This window comes from Eleginops maclovinus, chromosome 4 (assembly GCF_036324505.1).
Source record: "Eleginops maclovinus isolate JMC-PN-2008 ecotype Puerto Natales chromosome 4, JC_Emac_rtc_rv5, whole genome shotgun sequence".
In the NCBI taxonomy this organism is placed as follows: Eukaryota; Metazoa; Chordata; class Actinopteri; order Perciformes; family Eleginopidae; genus Eleginops; species Eleginops maclovinus.
This window is the reverse complement of record NC_086352.1, coordinates 3842804-3860521: the sequence shown is the minus strand read 5'-3', so window position 1 is coordinate 3860521 and position 17718 is coordinate 3842804. Positions and strand designations below refer to the sequence as shown.

The following is a 17718-nucleotide window of genomic DNA, read 5'->3' as shown; positions in this document are numbered from 1 at the left end:
GTTATTAACATGTTAATGAAGTGAGTCAATAACATGTTAATGAGATGAGTCAATAACATGTTAATGAGATGAGTTATTAACATGTTAATGAGGTGAGTTAATAACATGTTAATGAAGTGAATCATTAACATGTTAATGAGATGAGTCAATAACATGTTAATGAAGTGAGTTATTAACATGTCATGGATATAAAACATGTTAATGAAATGAGTCAATAACATGTTAATGAAATGAGTCAATAACATGTTAATGAAATGAGTCAATAACATGTTAATGAAATGGGTCAATAACATGTTGATGAGGTGAGTTTACAACATGTTAATGGCATGAAGACAATATGAAATCCAAAATGATTTGAGTCCATAAAAGTTGTGATTTATTCCATTAAATGGTGAACAGGGTTAGTGTTACAGACCAGCATAACAATCACATCAACAGCTCTTTGTTCTTCCTGTTTGTAGTGTTACACTGAGTGAACACATGAGGAACACATTTTGTCATATCTTTCAGGTTCCATATACTATGAAATGAACCTTGAATGAGACTGAATTTTAATTGTATAAAACCTATTGAAAGATAAGATTGTCTTTAATGTAAAATGAGCACATAATCTGACTCTACCGACCAATCACACGGCTCTATGTGTCTGCAGCGTTTGGGCTGTTCAGAATGAGTGTGTGTTTCACATGTGTGTTTAACATTTGCTCCTACAGTACACGTTTCATCTGATTTATTATCTTTATATCTGACGCCGGCTGGTCCGGGACCGTCTCTTGGATGTGCGATTCCTCACCGCAGCTTTTGGCTGCGGCATGATTGGCTCAAGGGAGTGGGCGGGGCTTGGCTGCGCAGGGCTTATGATGACATGGGCGGGGATTTGGGGCGGGGGAGCGGGGCTCTGAGGTTTTGCTGAGCGAAACTTCTTCTTCTCTCCTTCTTCAGAGTCGCGTTTCCCATCTTCTGTCAAAACAATCTTATGTTATAAAGCACACTATCACACTATATTGGTCTCAGTAAACTTTACAGTTTGTACAGAATCTAACCCATCGGACAAGGAAACCCCCCCAAAGAAACCCCCCAGTTAATGGGTGAACATGTTCTAAACCTCAGGGAGAGCAACACAGGAGGATCCCTCCCCCAGGACGGACAGACGTGCAGTAGATGTTGTGTGTAAATTAAAGCGATAATACATGTACAACAGAGTTAGTCCAGATGCCGCTGGATGCATGTGTCTATAAATAAGAAGAAGATGGATCCATGTGGAGGTCCACCATCCTGTCGTCAAATCACTTTGATTGATTGATTATGTTTTGCGCAATATTCTGTTCATTTAATTATAGACACTTTTATTTCAGGATTGTTATGGCAGTTTTCAGCCAATCACATTTCATATCTATTTGTATAGTCATGTGTTCATTCCCTTGTTTTTGGTTAGTTGGAATCATTTTAATATACATTTGATGAAGAAAACATCTATAAAAATGCCCGGTGAAGAAATGGTTATTCATTTATTTTGCATTGAGTTTAAGAAAGTCCTGAGCATAATGTTAAAAAAATGCTCAACAATTCTGTGCAAACATTATTTAATTCCGAACTTTAACGCTTGTACACTATGCATATATATATATATATATATATATATATATATATATATATATGTAATGCTGTGGGGATTTAAATTTAATTTTTGAAAGCTAAAACATATGTAGAATAAAGATTAGATTCAACCCTATTGTCACTGTGCAAGTACAGGTAAAGCGAATGAAATGCTGTCTCTGCATTTGCCCCATCCTAGTGTTTTTTTTTAGAAGCAGTGGGCTGCCATATGTACGGCGCCTAGGGAGCAGTGTAGGAAACGGTGCCTTGCTCAGGGACACCACGGTAGCACTTGGTCTTTCGAGGACTTGAACTGGTGACCTTCCAGGTCCCAGGCCAAGTCCCTATGGACTTTGCCACCACCAGTGTTAAAAACACAAAATCAACAAATATAGAGAAAAACCCATCCATGTTTTTCAAGAAGATGCCAGAAGACTTTGTTTTTAACAATCACAGGAAAGAATAAATGCGGCACGTTAAAATAAAACAAACTTTTTTATCTCACCATCGTCTTCCACACTGTTCGCAGCAGCTGCAGCTGTTTCTGAAATCAATCAATCAATCAATTAATCAATCGATCAATCAATCAACCAACCAACCAACTATTTATGGTGACTAAATCAAATAATAAGTTACGATTAAAAAATGTGTTAATCAATCGATACACTAATCAATCAACAGACCTTCATAAAGACACAAACAGATGTAAACAGATGTTCAGTGTTGGAAAAATAAAGGAGGACGTACCCGGTGCTGTCACATGATTGGCTGCTGGAGCTGCAGAAACATGAACACATTGAAACAATGAAAGTGAAGGAGAGCAAAATAAATACATGTTCTGATTTCAGACTCCAGTTGAAACTAGCTAAAGGGTTTCAGGTCTTACCGGGGGGATCCAAAGAAACAGCGTTTATACTCGCTGAAACAACATCAACAACAACAACAACAACAACATCAATAACAACAACATCAACAACTCATAATAATTAACAACAGGAGCATATGAAAATACTGCAGCTGACAGAATGTTTATTTATATTTAAAATGACCTGCAGAACATTTGAAATAATCTGCACACTATCTGAAATAATCTGCACACTATCTGAAATAATCTGCACACTATCTGAAATAATCTGCACACTATCTGAAATAATCTGCACACTATCTGAAATAATCTGCACACTATCTGAAATAATCTGCACACTATCTGAAATAATCTGCACACTATCTGAAATAATCTGCACACTATCTGAAATAATCTGCACACTATCTGAAATAATCTGCACACTCTCTGAAATAATCTGCACGCTATTTGCTGATCATTTGCACAAAAATTAAACAGCATGAGCTCATTGTGTGCAGTTTATGAGCACATTGTCTGAAGGGCAGCTTGTGACTCACCTGTGGGGACTTCATCAGAACTGGAGTCTCTATCTGGAGGACAGAGAGGACAGACAGGTGAGAAGAGACACAGCAAAGGAAACCAGGTTACAGGACAGACAGACAGTTGTTAAGAGACAGACAGGGGGTTTACCTGTCAACATGGTTTGTATTCCAACGTCTGCAAACACAAAATAGTTTAGTAAAAAATACACACATGACAATCAAACTGTGATGTGACATTATTCAGATATTCCTGAGACATGAAACAGACATGAATCAGTGAGTAATCAGAAGTTATTCAGAAATTCAATAGATATTAATCAGATTCTAATCTCACCATTAGAGTCCATATCTCCCTCTGCCATCAGGATGAAAACAGACACAAGAAGAACATTTCTGAAACACAAAACACCCACATACCCAGTATCATACACACTGAGAGTTTACACACTGAGAGTTTACACACTGAGAGTTTACACACTGAGAGTTTACACACTGAGGGTTTACACACTGAGGGTTTACACACTGAGGGTTTACACACTGAGGGTTTACACACTGAGAGTTTACACACTGAGAGTTTACACACTGAGAGTTTACACACTGAGGGTTTACACACTGAGAGTTTACACACTGAGAGTTACACACTGAGGGTTTACACACTGAGGGTTTACACACTGAGAGTTTACACACTGAGAGTTTACACACTGAGAGTTTACACACTGAGAGTTTACACACTGAGAGTTTACACACTGAGGGTTTACACACTGAGAGTTTACACACTGAGAGTTAACACACTAAGAGTTTACACACTGAGAGTTTACACACTGAGAGTTTACACACTGAGAGTTTACACACTGAGGGTTTACACACTGAGAGTTTACACACTGAGAGTTTACACACTGAGGGTTTACACACTGAGAGTTTACACACTGAGAGTTAACACACTAAGAGTTTACACACTGAGGGTTTACACACTGAGGGTTTACACACTGAGGGTTTACACACTGAGAGTTTACACACTGAGAGTTTACACACTGAGAGTTTACACACTGAGGGTTTACACACTGAGGGTTTACACACTGAGGGTTTACACACTGAGAGTTTACACACTGATATCATTTGTCACCTAAAATGCCATCAATATTTCCAAACATATTACACCAAGATAAGTGTTGCAGTGTTTGTGTCTGAGAATAGAGACGATACATATGATCTAAATGTACATGAACCTACCCTGGGAATAGATGAATAAACACATACCTGACGTACCTGGTGAGCATGATGCTGTCCGTGATCAGCGCTAAAGGTTTGCAGACTTGCAGGTACAAAGATAGACAGGTAGACAAGTAGACAGGTAGACAGGGAGACAGAGAGACAGAGAGACAGGTAGACAGGGAGACAGGTACACAGGTTTGCAGGTAAATAGGTGCACAGGTAAACAGGCTCAGCCGATCGTAGAGAACTCCAGCAATCTTCTGTCTCTGAGTGCTTGGCACAACCATTTATATATCAGACTGTCCTTGGACGTAGGATGGTCTTGTGGGTGGGTATGTGTGTGTGTGTGTGTGTGTGTGTGTGTGTGTGTGTGTGTGTGTGTGTGTGTGTGTGTGTGTGTGTGTGTGTGTGTGTGTATGAGTGTGTCAGGTTTCTGAGCTAATGTAATATGGGAGGAGGTGAAGAAGACTCCCATCGACTTTTGTACTACTGTATGTATAAGAAATCTTACACCAACTTATCCCGAGCATCAGGTTTTAATGATGTGATGTAAACATGATGTTGATGTGATGTAAACATGATGTTGATGTGATGTAAACATGATGTTGATGTGATGTTGATGTGATGTTGAGATGATGTAAACATGATGTTGATGTGATGTAAACATGATGTTGATGTGATGTTGAGATGATGTAAACATGATGTTGATGTGATGTAAACATGATGTAAACATGATGTTGATGTGATGTAAACATGATGTTGATGTGATGTAAACATGATGTAAACATGATGTAAACATGATGTAAACATGATGTTGATGTGATGTAAACATGATGTTGATGTGATGTAAACATGATGTAAACATGATGTTGATGTGATGTAAACATGATGTTGATGTGATGTTGAGATGATGTAAACATGATGTTGATGTGATGTAAACATGATGTTGATGTGATGTTGAGATGATGTAAACATGATGTAAACATGATGTTGATGTGATGTAAACATGATGTTGATGTGATGTAAACATGATGTAAACATGATGTTGATGTGATGTAAACATGATGTTGATGTGATGTAAACATGATGTAAACATGATGTTGATGTGATGTTAACATGATGTTGATGTGATGTAAACATGATGTAAACATGATGTTGATGTGATGTTAACATGATGTTGATGTGATGTTAACATGATGTTGATGTGATGTTAACATGATGTTAATGTGATGTAAACATGATGTTGATGTGATGTAAACATGATGTAAACATGATGTTGATGTGATGTTAACATGATGTTGATGTGATGTTAACATGATGTTGATGTGATGTAAACATGATGTAAACATGATGTTTGAATGTATGATGTTGAGTTAACATGATGTTGATGTGAGTATGTGTAACATGATGTTGATGTGATTAATGATGAATTAACATGATGTTGATGTGATGTTTAACTGATTTGATTGTTAACATGATGTGATGTGATGTAAACATGATGTTGATGTGATGTTAACATGATGTTGATGTGATGTTAACATGATGTTAATGTGATGTTAACATGATGTTGATGTGATGTTAACATTGATGTTGAAACAGTGTGATGTGTGTAACATGATGTTAATTGATGTAAGATGTTGTGTGATTTAACATGATGTTGATGTGATGTTAACATGATGTGATGTGATGTAAACATGATGTTGATGTGATGTTAACATGATGTTGATGTGATGTTAACATGATGTTGATGTGATGTAAACATGATGTAAACATGATGTTGATGTGATGTTAACATGATGTTGATGTGATGTAAACATGATGTTGATGTGATGTAAACATGATGTTGATGTGATGTTAACATGATGTTGATGTGATGTTAACATGATGTTGATGTGAGGTAAATGTGACGTTAACCACAGGCCTGTACTCTGAAGCCTGTCCCAGAGACCCTGGACCTGTTTGAGTTCTCTGGCTTAACTAAACCGAACAAACACGATCTCGCTATTCGGTCCCGCCCCGCTGGGTATCACCTCAGTAACCCAGGGTTTCTCTGTCCGGCTGAGAGCGCGCTCACGTGGAAGGGGCGGGGTTAGCAACCTTTGACCAATCACAAACCCGGAGAAGCGTACTGACAGCGGAGCGTCATACGTCATGAATGAAGAGTTCATGTTAGACCAATAAGAAGTTCCACTAAACATGAGTTAAACTCTTGATCCAGGATGAAACCCACACAGCTGCAGCTGCATGGTGCAGGCAGAACAGCTGTGAATTAACAGGTTTATCACTGCCCCCCATCTAAGACACGAGGGGATCGGAATCTAATTACACTTGAGTGTTTGGTCACCTTAATGTGTTGCTTAAAATAACACTTCTGCAGACAGTATGCGGCACTGTAAGTGTTGCACCGCCTGACACAAGAAGCTGACACAGATCAGGAAATGTATATTATGATGTGATTTGAATGATAAATGCGACACATCCACATCTTTACTCACAGTACTATGGACTGTACACAATGCTCTGAGTGACTTTGCTCCGGTTACTGCTGTTGTGGCAGATATTTCAGTAAGCTTGCTGCAGATGTAATAATAATGAAATTGCCATGAAGATGGCAGAGATTCTATTCATTTTCATGTTCACACAGTTTGTGATTTTGGCCGTCCGTCGCTCCTGCATACGGCAGTTTAAACTGTATTTGCTTTATCCTGTAGTATGTTTTGATAGCTTTACTCCCCACACAGAGTTCTGATTGGTCAGCAGTTAGTGAGCTCTGATTTTAATGTGATGTTGATGTTCATATATGGATCAGAGCTTTACATAAAATTCATTTTTCTGAGAGAGTTGACATCTTTCAACCTCTCAAAAACACACACACACACACACACACACACACACACACACACACACACACACACACACACACACACACACACACACACACACACACACACACACACACAGACCTCACAGTTAGGGAATCCCCTTCTGACACACACACAGTGGGTCTGAACATTAGCAGCTGCTCGAGTTTCATTAGAACTCCAGACCGAGATCCTCTGATAGAACCTGCAGAACAATCAGAGCGGAACCAACACCTGCAAGACCTGGACCGGACCGGGACCAGGACCTAACCAATACCACACACAGATAGACTAAAACACACACACACACACACACACACAGTGTCAGTGATAGTGGGGGTTTCGTGGTGTTCCAGTATAAAGACACCCTGGTATTTCAGAAGAAAGGCGCTCTGTGTCGGCTCGCTGAAGGTAACGTGATGACGTGCTCTCAGTAAGACGAGAGCGCTCGGGGCTCTTAACAGCAGCGCGCCTTTGAAACCCGGTAAGGGCAGATTTACATGTTTATAGATCCGCGTCCATTACCTGTCCCCCAGCTGTCTGCGGGACAGTAACCCGTCTGTCTGAGGGACATTAACCCGTCAACCTCTGTCTGTGGGACATAATCCCGTCCCTCGTCTGTCTGCAGGACATGAACCTGTCCCTCGTCTCTCTGAGGGACATGAACCTGTCCCTTGTCTCTCTGAGGCACATGAACCTGTCACTCTTCTCTCTGAGGGACATGAACCTGTCCCTCGTCTCTCTGAGGGACATGAACCTGTCCCTCGTCTCTCTGAGGGACATGAACCTGTCCCTCGTCTCTCTGAGGCACATGAACCTGTCACTCGTCTCTCTGAGGCACATGAACCTGTCACTCGTCTCTCTGAGGGACATAATCCCGTCCCTCGTCTGTCTGCAGGACATGAACCTGTCCCTCGTCTCTCTGAGGCACATGAACCTGTCACTCGTCTCTCTGAGGCACATGAACCTGTCCCCCGTCTGTCTGTGGGACATAATCCCGTCCCTCGTCTGTCTGCAGGACATGAACCCGTCCCCCGTCTGTCTGCGGGAGACCGTTATATATACACCCTATACCACCTTTACACAGGGTCACGTAACGGGGGAAGGGATATTCAAAAAAACTGTTCAATAAACAAGAAGGGAATTTCCCCTCAGGATTCAAAAGGTGATCTTAAACCTTCATGTTTCATATATATAAGAGGTGATTTACAAAAATAAATCAACTTTAAGGCATTTATTTCTGATACTGCTGGTCCTCCTAAGGCAGCAGCATCAAACTAATACAACAACACACACTGTTTTACAAATGAGGCCAGATCTGTGTCCCATCACCAGACGTCCTTCTTTTCATGACGGTGAAGAATGCCACCGGTATGAGTTTCCTGATTTCTGCGCTCAGAGCCAGCAGACAAAATGTCATCGCTCAGATCTCCATCGACAGCCTGAATGAGAGAAATACCAGACAGGATTATTATATGAAACTGATCCAGGATCAGCTGATCCCAAGCTGTGTCCGTCTACAGCAAGTCATCAGGTCTGAAACACTGTGTGCATCAAGTCCTCTGGTCTGAAACCTCCGAGTGCATCGGGTCCTCGGGTCTGAAACCTCTGTGTGCGCTACTAGTAAAGTGCTTTGAACGTTCAACACTATATTAATCAAAAGGAGACATTTGAATGTTACTTTTTTACTGAAATGATTCAAAGGTTATATCATCTGATGCACAGCAGCTTCAGTGTATAAATGGCAATGAAATGAAGTCCCAGACTCCTCCAACAATGCAACATAGTTATATAAGACATAAAACAATAAAACAAATTCCAAAATAATGTAAAGAATACAATGAAGAAAGTGCAAGCAGAAACAGACAATAGTGCAGATTATGTTGCAGACCAATGTGTTATGCAGATGAAGTAAATGATATAGGCCTACTTGTCAGGGAAATGGATAATGATAGCAAGCCAAATAATGCAGTGTTGTAAGTGAGCAAGTAAAAGCAGAAGTGTATATACATGTAGAGAGAACAAAATATATACAAGAGCAGAATATAAACTTACATTTGACCGTGATAACTATTGAGATAAATCCATTGTAACGTGACAACAGATGAATGCTTTATTGAGGCAGAGCTCAGGTGTTTAAGAGTGTTATAGCCTGAGGAATGAAACTATCTCTCGCTATTTTCAGTGGTTAAAGAGCAGTAAGGGCTTTATTTCTAACACGTTTATATGAAATACAACTGTAGAGGGAGAGGGTGATTAAAGAGGGCGAGAGAAAGGGAGAGGATGACAACAATAAGATTAACCTTTTTATTAAATGTCGGACCTAATGAAGAGTATATGATTCATTGTTGTTCCTAAAGTTTAACACCATAAGAGCGCACAAAGATGTGTTATTGTAGTCCTGTAAAGAAATCTGTAGTTTCCCCACAGCAGACGCACATAAATGATATCGGTGCATCATTAATACGTCAGATTGTGCAGTCTCTTTTCCTCCATCATCCTTCATTAATAAATAATAATATACCATAACATATTATAATACATTTTATAATAAAGTATAAGCCCGGCTCTCGGAGGTTAAGTAATAGAGGTGAAAACGACGGATTTCTGGAGAAGCTAACAAACACTTGAGCGTTAGCTCTGTCGCTGAGATATGATGCAGTCACCGGAAGCTGCTCGGAGTGCACGCGCCCTGACTGCAGAGCTGGTGAGGTTATTGTTTCTAACTTTAAGTCTTATATTATATCATATTCCTCCCGGTACCGGAGTCTGTATCTGCCTGTGTTTCGTCCGAAACAGAATCAGATTCTCACAACTAACACCAGCGTCTCACTGAACTCTTGTTGTTGTTGTTGTTGTTAGTCTGTTAGCCGCTAACTGCTAACAGCAGCCCGATTAGCTTAGCTTAGCCTGTTTAGGTTTGTCTAGCAGAGACAGGAGCCCTTTCTCATTTCTCAATTTCCCCTCCTCGAGTCCTCGCGTCTTACTTCCGCCAACAGGAGATTCGAGGGGAGGTGAGCGGAGTGGAAACCACAGGCGTTTAGAGGAATGAGAAATCCGCTCCTCTGAGCATCATTTTGAAGCGACGTCCGTTAATGATGACAGGAGGCACAGCAGCTCTGTCTGATGATAACCGTGTTCATGAACATTGACCTCAATTTCTTCACCGTGTGCTATAATAACAATAACAGCTACACAGATGGGTATGTTTTGGTGTACAGGAGACAAAAAAAGCAAACGGAAACTGAAAGTTATTTTACTGCGTTAATGGCGTATCAAGAGCACAACTCAACACAACATCTGAAACGATGTGATAACTTTTAACTTTAGTTGAAAGCCCAGTGGCGATCTGTCCAACTTTCATACTGGTCATACAATAAAGCTATCAGAAATAGTATGATACACTACAGTGCGAATACTTCTGGGTCTCTCTCTCTCTCTGTGTGTGTGTGTGTGTGTGTGTGTGTGTGTGTGTGTGTGTGTGTGTGTGTGTGTGTGTGTGGCTCTAGCGCATTTTGTGTGTGTGTGTGTGTGTGTGTGTGAGCGAGATAGTGCACCGGTACCAGGGATTGTTGTTGTTAGCATCTGGAGCTAGCTGCGCTAACGTGCTATAAGGAGCTGTTTCTACAACAAGGTGGAGGAGAGTCCTCTCCTGTCAGACTGAGAGGCTCTGATAAATACAGCTCGGTGAGGTAAAGCCTCTCCGAGGGTTTGGATAGTTCACTTTAGTCTAAGTTATCTCAGTGAGGGCATGCATGAACGAGTCATCGGGGCGCTCTGGTACTTATAACAATTGCACTACACACCTGGTAATGAATATTACATTTTGTGAGGAAACCTTTCCATCAATAATTCCAATAAGTATTCCACAATGTATTCACTTCAGGTTTATGAATGTAACTATAATCAGATTACTTGTTTTTCAAATATAACGCGACATGAGTACAGTTACTTGATTTTTGTATTCGGATTACTTAACGTCGTTACATGTATTCCGTTACAACCCAACCCTGTATATATATATATATATATATATATATATATATATATATATACGATTTTGAAACGCTGTAAGCAACTTGCACTCTCCTACTTTGAAATTTGTAAGCAGCCTGCATGCTCTTATTTTGAAAACTGTAACCAGACTGCATGGTCTTACTTTGAAAACTGTAACCAGCCTACATGCTCTTATTTTGAAAACTGTAACCAGACGGCATGCTCTTATTTTGAAAACTGTAACCAGACTGCATGCTCTTACTTTGAAAACTGTTACCAGCCTACATGCTCTTATTTTGAAAACTGTAACCAGACTGCATGCTCTTATTTTGAAAACTGTAACCAGACTGCATGCTCTTACTTTGAAATATGTAAGCAGCCTGCATGCTCTTCCTTTTAATAGCTGTGAACTGTTTGTTTTGGTTTACTTGTGAATCTCTTCACTTTATAGCATGAGGCCATACGTAAATTCAGGGCCACATTTTGTACCGCCCACTTTGTAAATCCTGCATCAGAGCGAAGCGGAAAATAACAGTGTCTTCACGTCTTAAAGCTGCTGAGTCATATATTGCACCTCCAACAACAAATAAATCCAGAGCTTTGGTTTCTTTACTTCCTCTCCAGAAAAAAGGAGAGTAAAAGAAAGGATGTAATTCAGAAATCTCAGTGTCACCCTGCTGCCTGCCTCTCGTCCCCCGGCAGACCCACCGGACATCCATCCCCTATTTATTTAAACTAAACCAGAAATTGACGCCAATCGTAGATCAAAAATAACACGGTTTATCAGATATCCTGTGAGACCATCATAACTGGGCTGCTTTGAGATTAAAAAATGTGCGATTTTATAAAAAATGTTAAATCTTCAGTGTCTGTTTTTACCTCCATTAAAATGACTGAGTGTTTTTAACAAAAAAGGGGCGGGGCCTTGCGCAGAGGGAAAGTACCTGGATTGCTCTCACCTGTGTACAGATTGTAATCTGGATTAGCAGGAATGCTCATTTTACACTTCCTCTTTCTGTGTTTCAGGTTAAAGCATGGACCTACTTTTGGCCAGAGAGGAAACTACAAGGGGGGGGGGAGAGAGGAAGGGGCGAGAGAGAGAGGGGGGGAGAGAGGGAGGGGGGAGAGAGGAAGGGGGGAGAGAGAGAGGGGGGAGAGAGGAAGGGGAGAGAGAGGGAGGGAGGACATAATGCAGGAACCAAGAGGAGACATGAAGACGAAGAAGCATCATCCAACAAGAAGCTGGTAGATACAAACTCTTTATTCATCAGGTGATTGATCACAGTCATTTATATTCATCAGGTGATTGATCACAGTCATTTATATTCATCAGGTGATTGATCACAGTCATTTATATTCATCAGGTGATTGATCACAGTCATTAATATTCTTCAGGTGATTGATCACAGTCATTTATATTCATCAGGTGATTGATCAGTCATTAATATTCATCAGGTGATTGATCACAGTCATTTATATTCTTCAGGTGATTGATCAGTCATTAATATTCTTCAGGTGATTGATCAGTCATTAATATTCTTCAGGTGATTGATCACAGTCATTTATATTCTTCAGGTGATTGATCAGTCATTAATATTCTTCAGGTGATTGATCACAGTCATTTATATTCATCAGGTGATTGATCACAGTCATTTATATTCTTCAGGTGATTGATCACAGTCATTTATATTCATCAGGTGATTGATCACAGTCATTTATATTCAGGTGATTGATCAGTCATTTATATTCTTCAGGTGATTGATCACAGTCATTTATATTCTTCAGGTGATTGATCACAGTCATTTATATTCATCAGGTGATTGATCACAGTCATTTATATTCTTCAGGTGATTGATCACAGTCATTTATATTCTTCAGGTGATTGATCACAGTCATTTATATTATTCAGGTGATTGATCACAGTCATTAATATTCTTCAGGTGATTGATCACAGTCATTTATATTCATCAGGTGATTGATCAGTCATTAATATTCTTCAGGTGATTGATCACAGTCATTTATATTCTTCAGGTGATTGATCACAGTCATTTATATTCATCAGGTGATTGATCACAGTCATTAATATTCTTCAGGTGATTGATCACAGTCTTTATATTCTTCAGGTGATTGATCACAGTCATTTATATTCTTCAGGTGATTTGATCACAGTCATTTATATTCTTCAGGTGATTGATCACAGTCATTTATATTCATCAGGTGATTGATCACAGTCATTTATATTCATCAGGTGATTGATCACAGTCATTATATTTCATCAGGTGATTGATCACAGTAATTGATATTCATCAGGTGATGATCACAGTCATTTATATTCATCAGGTGATTGATCACAGTCATTTATATTCTTCAGGGATTGATCACAGTCATATATATTCATCAGGTGATTGATCAGTCATTTATATTCTTAGGTGATTGATCACAGTCATTTATATCTTCAGGTGATTGATCCAGTCATTTATATTCTTCAGGTGATTGATCACAGTCATTTATATTCTTCAGGTGATTGATCAGTCATTAATATTCTTCAGGTGATTGATCACAGTCATTTATATTATTCAGGTGATTGATCCAGTCATTAATATTCTTCAGGTGATTGATCAGTCATTTATATTCTTCAGGTGATTGATCACAGTAAGTTATATACATCAGGTGATTGATCACAGTAAGTTATATACATCAGGTGATTGATCACAGTAAGTTATATACATCAGGTGATTGATCAGTCATTTATATTCTTCAGGTGATTGATCACAGTAAGTTATATACATCAGGTGATTGATCACAGTAAGTTATATACATCAGGTGATTGATCAGTCAGTTATATTCATCAGGTGATCGATCACAGTAATTTATATTCTTCAGGTGATTGATCACAGTAATTTATATTCTTCAGGTGATTGATCAGTCATTTATATTCTTCAGGTGATTGATCACAGTCATTTATATACATCAGGTGATTGATCACAGTCATTTATATTCTTCAGGTGATTGATCACAGTAATTTATATTCTTCAGGTGATTGATCACAGTCATTTATATTCATCAGGTGATCGATCACAGTAATTTATATTCATCAGGTGATTGATCACAGTAATTGATATTCTTCAGGTGATTGATCACAAATATTGATATTTCTTTGTCAGGTGATTGATCACAGTGTCAAGGTGGCCAGGCACTACAACAGCCTGCAGGAAGTCGGTCTCGCGGCTCGGAGTCGAAGCAGGATCTTCTTCATGAGGAATTTTAACAACTGGCTTAAGAGCATCCTGATTGGTAACCTAATTAAATAATAACTCATCAACACCATCAATTAACCCGAACATGTAGTCTATTGCTTTGATCAACTGTTCCATAATAAATCTCACTTAATGGACCAGTTAATCAGTACTATAAATTCACTTGCCATGATGCGTTTAAAGCTGATCCACTCTGTGTTTGACTGATAGGTGAGGTCCTGGAGCAGGTTCGGGGGGTGGGCTCTCAGCAGGTGTGTGTGTTGGATCTTGGCTGTGGTAAAGGAGGAGATCTGCTGAAATGGAGGAGAGGAGGTATCCATCACCTGGTGTGTGCAGGTAACTGTTCCAGAAAGCTGCATTCTGATTGGCTGATCTTCACCTTCTGAATAACCTGCTCTCTTGAATTATCAAATGACCGAATGAATATTTAATAATGAAAACTAATAAAGGCTTTCTGGTGTTGTGTTGATCCTCAGATATAGCAGCAGTGTCTGTGGATCAGTGCCAGAGTCGCTACGAAGACATGAAGAGGAAAAGCTACGCTAACGAGAAGCTCTACAGTGCCCAGTTCATCAGTGCTGACTGCACCAAGGTAGAACCACAGCACCTAGATCAGCTTAACTCTCTAGAACCACAGCAGCTAGATCAGCTCACCTGTAGCTTGGCAGCACCGGGACTCAGTGTATATTTGTGAATCTGCCGGACTGCAGGAACTCTTTCTAACACTGACTTGTTGTACAGGAGGTTCTGTCGGAGAAGCTGGACGACCCGGCGCTGATGTTTGACATCTGCAGCTGTCAGTTTGTGTACCATTACTCGTTTGAGAGCGAACAGAAGGCTGACATGATGCTGAGAAATGCCTGTGAACATCTGAAGCCCGGAGGCTTCTTTATCGGAACAACGCCGGACGCATTTGAGCTTGTGTAAGAGACAGTGCTGGGGTCCAGTGACTGGCGCTTTAAGATGGAGGATGAGTCACACCGTCCTTTCTTTGTTCTGTTTCTGCTCCACAGGAAACGTCTGGAGGCTTCCGACTCTCTGTCGTTTGGTAACGAAGTGTTTAAGGTCTCCTTTCAGTCCAAAGGATCTTACCCACTGTTCGGATGTCAGTATCACTTCAGCCTGGAGGACGTGGTGGATGTTCCCGAGTCGCTGGTGTACTTCCCTCTGTTTGAACAGTGAGATCTGATTTTAAATATGAGTTTCTGAAAACATAGTACCAAGCAGAGGTGCCAGCTGATCGAGCCGTCTGTGAACTGAGTCTCTGTGTTTGTGTCAGCATGGCGAAACGCTACAACATGCGTCTGGTTCTGAAGCAGAGGTTCTCCGAGTTTTTTGAAGAAAAGGTGAAGAAGGAGCAGAATCGCAGCCTGATGATGAAGATGATGGCTCTGGAGGTGAGGCTGTCAATAACCAACCCTCTCAAACTGTGAAGGAATAGCTAATCGTTAATACAGTAAAGGCATACACACCTGTTGTACTTTCAGCCGTTCCCCTGTGAGGATGGAGGTCGACAGGCCACAGACAGCACAGGAGAGTACTGCCATGCTAAAGAGCACTGCGGCACATCCGGACGTCCACTGGTGGGTTAGCTTTAGAAGCAGGTCACAGCCTGAGTTCCCATTGGGCCGGTCGGTTCTGACTCTTTATGTGTTTGTTTGCAGGGAACTCTGAGCAGATCTGAGTGGGAGGCAACAAGTGAGTTCATTCTTCCCATTATACGTCAGCATGATCTTTATTCATTAAAGTGTAGCACAGTTAGGTGAAGGATATAAAAACGGCTGCGTGTTGGATAACTGAGCCCCCCCCTGCAGGTATCTACCTGGTGTTTGTCTTCCAGAAGATGTCCTGAAGCTGATCTCTTTTGGTCCTCGTGTTTGTACAGTGTTTTCATTTTCTTTTCCAGTCATCTTTCTGATAAACTGTGAAATGTGTTGGCTTGATTTCACAATGAATAAAGACTAAATGTTGACGTGTTGTTTGTTGTTGTGAGGTCTGTCTGTTGGCTGCAGGCGTACCTTTGACCGCCCTGATCCTTCTTCCCATCTCTATGGTGAAATAAATGACTGAAGATATCAATTGTATCTAAAAAGAAATGTTATTCAGTCTGATTTGTAATTTCTGTTTGGTGAGAGGATAAGTTAAGATAAGACGAGATAAGATCAGATGTACCTTTATTATTCCCCCGGGGAAATGCAGTGGTTTAAGCAGCAACAGAACCAGGACAGCGTGGTTCACAGGATAATGAAACTAAGATGAAATGATTAAAATGATGTACAGGAAAGTATCTGTTAAGACCAACAACGGAATTAAGGACTTCAGTGAACATCTAAACATTTTGGATCCGGATTGTTAAATATATTTAGATTGATTGATACGGGTAAAAGAATCTTCCGAGAACCAGCACCTTATCGTGGTGGAGAGGTTTGTGTGCCCCGATGAACCTGGGGGCTGTGTTGTCTGGAACCTTGTGTTCCTGGTAGGGTCTCCCATGGCCAATTGCATACCTGCAAACTAGTCACCTTTCGGCGAAATTCGCCGTTTTCAACTCAAAATATGTCATTGACTGAATCGTGTAGATCCGAAGAGTTTTTTTTGGGGGGGGGGGGGGGCCTGACCGACGACTGACCGACCAACCATAGACTGTATAACCGACTGTATAATGAGCAAGAAACAAGTTTGCTATCTTCACAGTAAATAAAATCTTTGTTCAAATGACTCGTTCCACGACCACAGACACATCATGAGCAAGATAAACCACAGCGCGCTTTTTACCCATCGGTCCCTCTCGGAGTGGAGTGCTCAGTCGTCAGCGAGTGGTTCTTCTGGACAATTTTCGGGATACGTTACAGATACAAGTTTTGAGGTAGGTCTAGTTGCAGCTAATCTGGCAAAATCATTGTATGCTGTATCATTTTAACATTGCTGAAGTAAAATTATGTTAGCCAAATAAAGTGTATTAACATGCTTCAGCTTATCAGCTTGTTAGGTTGCTAGCTAACCTCAGTGAATTGTGTTAAAGTTAGCCTAGCTAGACCAGTTCTACGTCACCTCGTTCAATGCGAACAGAATGCGTTTGTGAAGGCTGATCTCCACAGCATCCGTCCTGTTACTGATATTACTGGCGGCTATGACATTGTGGTCAGATATGAGAGGGATGAAAACGAACACGTAATGAACAGATACACATCCGTGTGGTTCAGTGAGTAGCTAGTAGTGGTGCGACGGATCATCATTGATCCGTGATCCGTTCGGATCAATTATTTCGGTTTCGCATTCATCAACTTTTTAGTAGCTACGAAAAGTTTGGAGTTACGAACAAAATCTACAAACGCTGGCGACCGTGTGTAGAGTTAGTTTACAGTAAGCACATATAACGCTTCACTGTTGGAAATGACAGTTTTTTCCTG

General features: G+C 40.4%; 2 protein-coding genes and 1 long non-coding RNA gene across 5 annotated transcripts; 1 reads left to right on the top strand and 2 right to left on the bottom strand.

The window, feature by feature from the left end:
* Positions 1-473: 473 nt before the first annotated feature.
* On the bottom strand, positions 474-4441 carry si:ch211-133n4.6 (uncharacterized protein LOC797776 homolog). 2 transcript variants are annotated; one of them, XM_063881596.1, is made up of 8 exons: positions 4249-4441; positions 3317-3375; positions 3131-3157; positions 2998-3030; positions 2483-2515; positions 2344-2373; positions 2102-2140; positions 474-960 (listed from the first exon to the last, which is right to left on the bottom strand). In XM_063881596.1, exons 1-8 carry the CDS (start codon positions 4257-4259, stop codon positions 740-742), a joined length of 453 nt encoding a protein of 150 aa, XP_063737666.1. In that variant the 5' UTR covers positions 4260-4441; the 3' UTR covers positions 474-739. The 2 variants fall into 2 exon arrangements, with proteins under 2 accessions (XP_063737666.1, XP_063737664.1); XM_063881594.1 differs by having other exon boundaries at positions 4240-4431.
* Positions 4442-8274: 3833 nt separating this feature from the next.
* LOC134863221 (uncharacterized) lies at positions 8275-10153 on the bottom strand. The gene is made up of 2 exons (XR_010165636.1): positions 10043-10153; positions 8275-8497 (listed from the first exon to the last, which is right to left on the bottom strand). It is a non-coding gene; the product is annotated as an uncharacterized LOC134863221 (long non-coding RNA).
* Positions 10154-12176: 2023 nt separating this feature from the next.
* rnmt (RNA (guanine-7-) methyltransferase) lies at positions 12177-16280 on the top strand. 2 transcript variants are annotated; one of them, XM_063881588.1, is made up of 10 exons: positions 12177-12296; positions 14216-14345; positions 14519-14644; positions 14785-14900; positions 15050-15231; positions 15322-15486; positions 15588-15705; positions 15796-15891; positions 15973-16006; positions 16123-16280. In XM_063881588.1, the coding sequence occupies exons 2-10, from the start codon at positions 14306-14308 to the stop codon at positions 16158-16160; spliced, it is 915 nt and encodes a 304-aa protein (XP_063737658.1). In that variant the 5' UTR covers positions 12177-12296; positions 14216-14305; the 3' UTR covers positions 16161-16280. The 2 variants fall into 2 exon arrangements, with proteins under 2 accessions (XP_063737658.1, XP_063737659.1); XM_063881589.1 differs by having other exon boundaries at positions 12204-12322.
* Positions 16281-17718: the final 1438 nt, after the last annotated feature.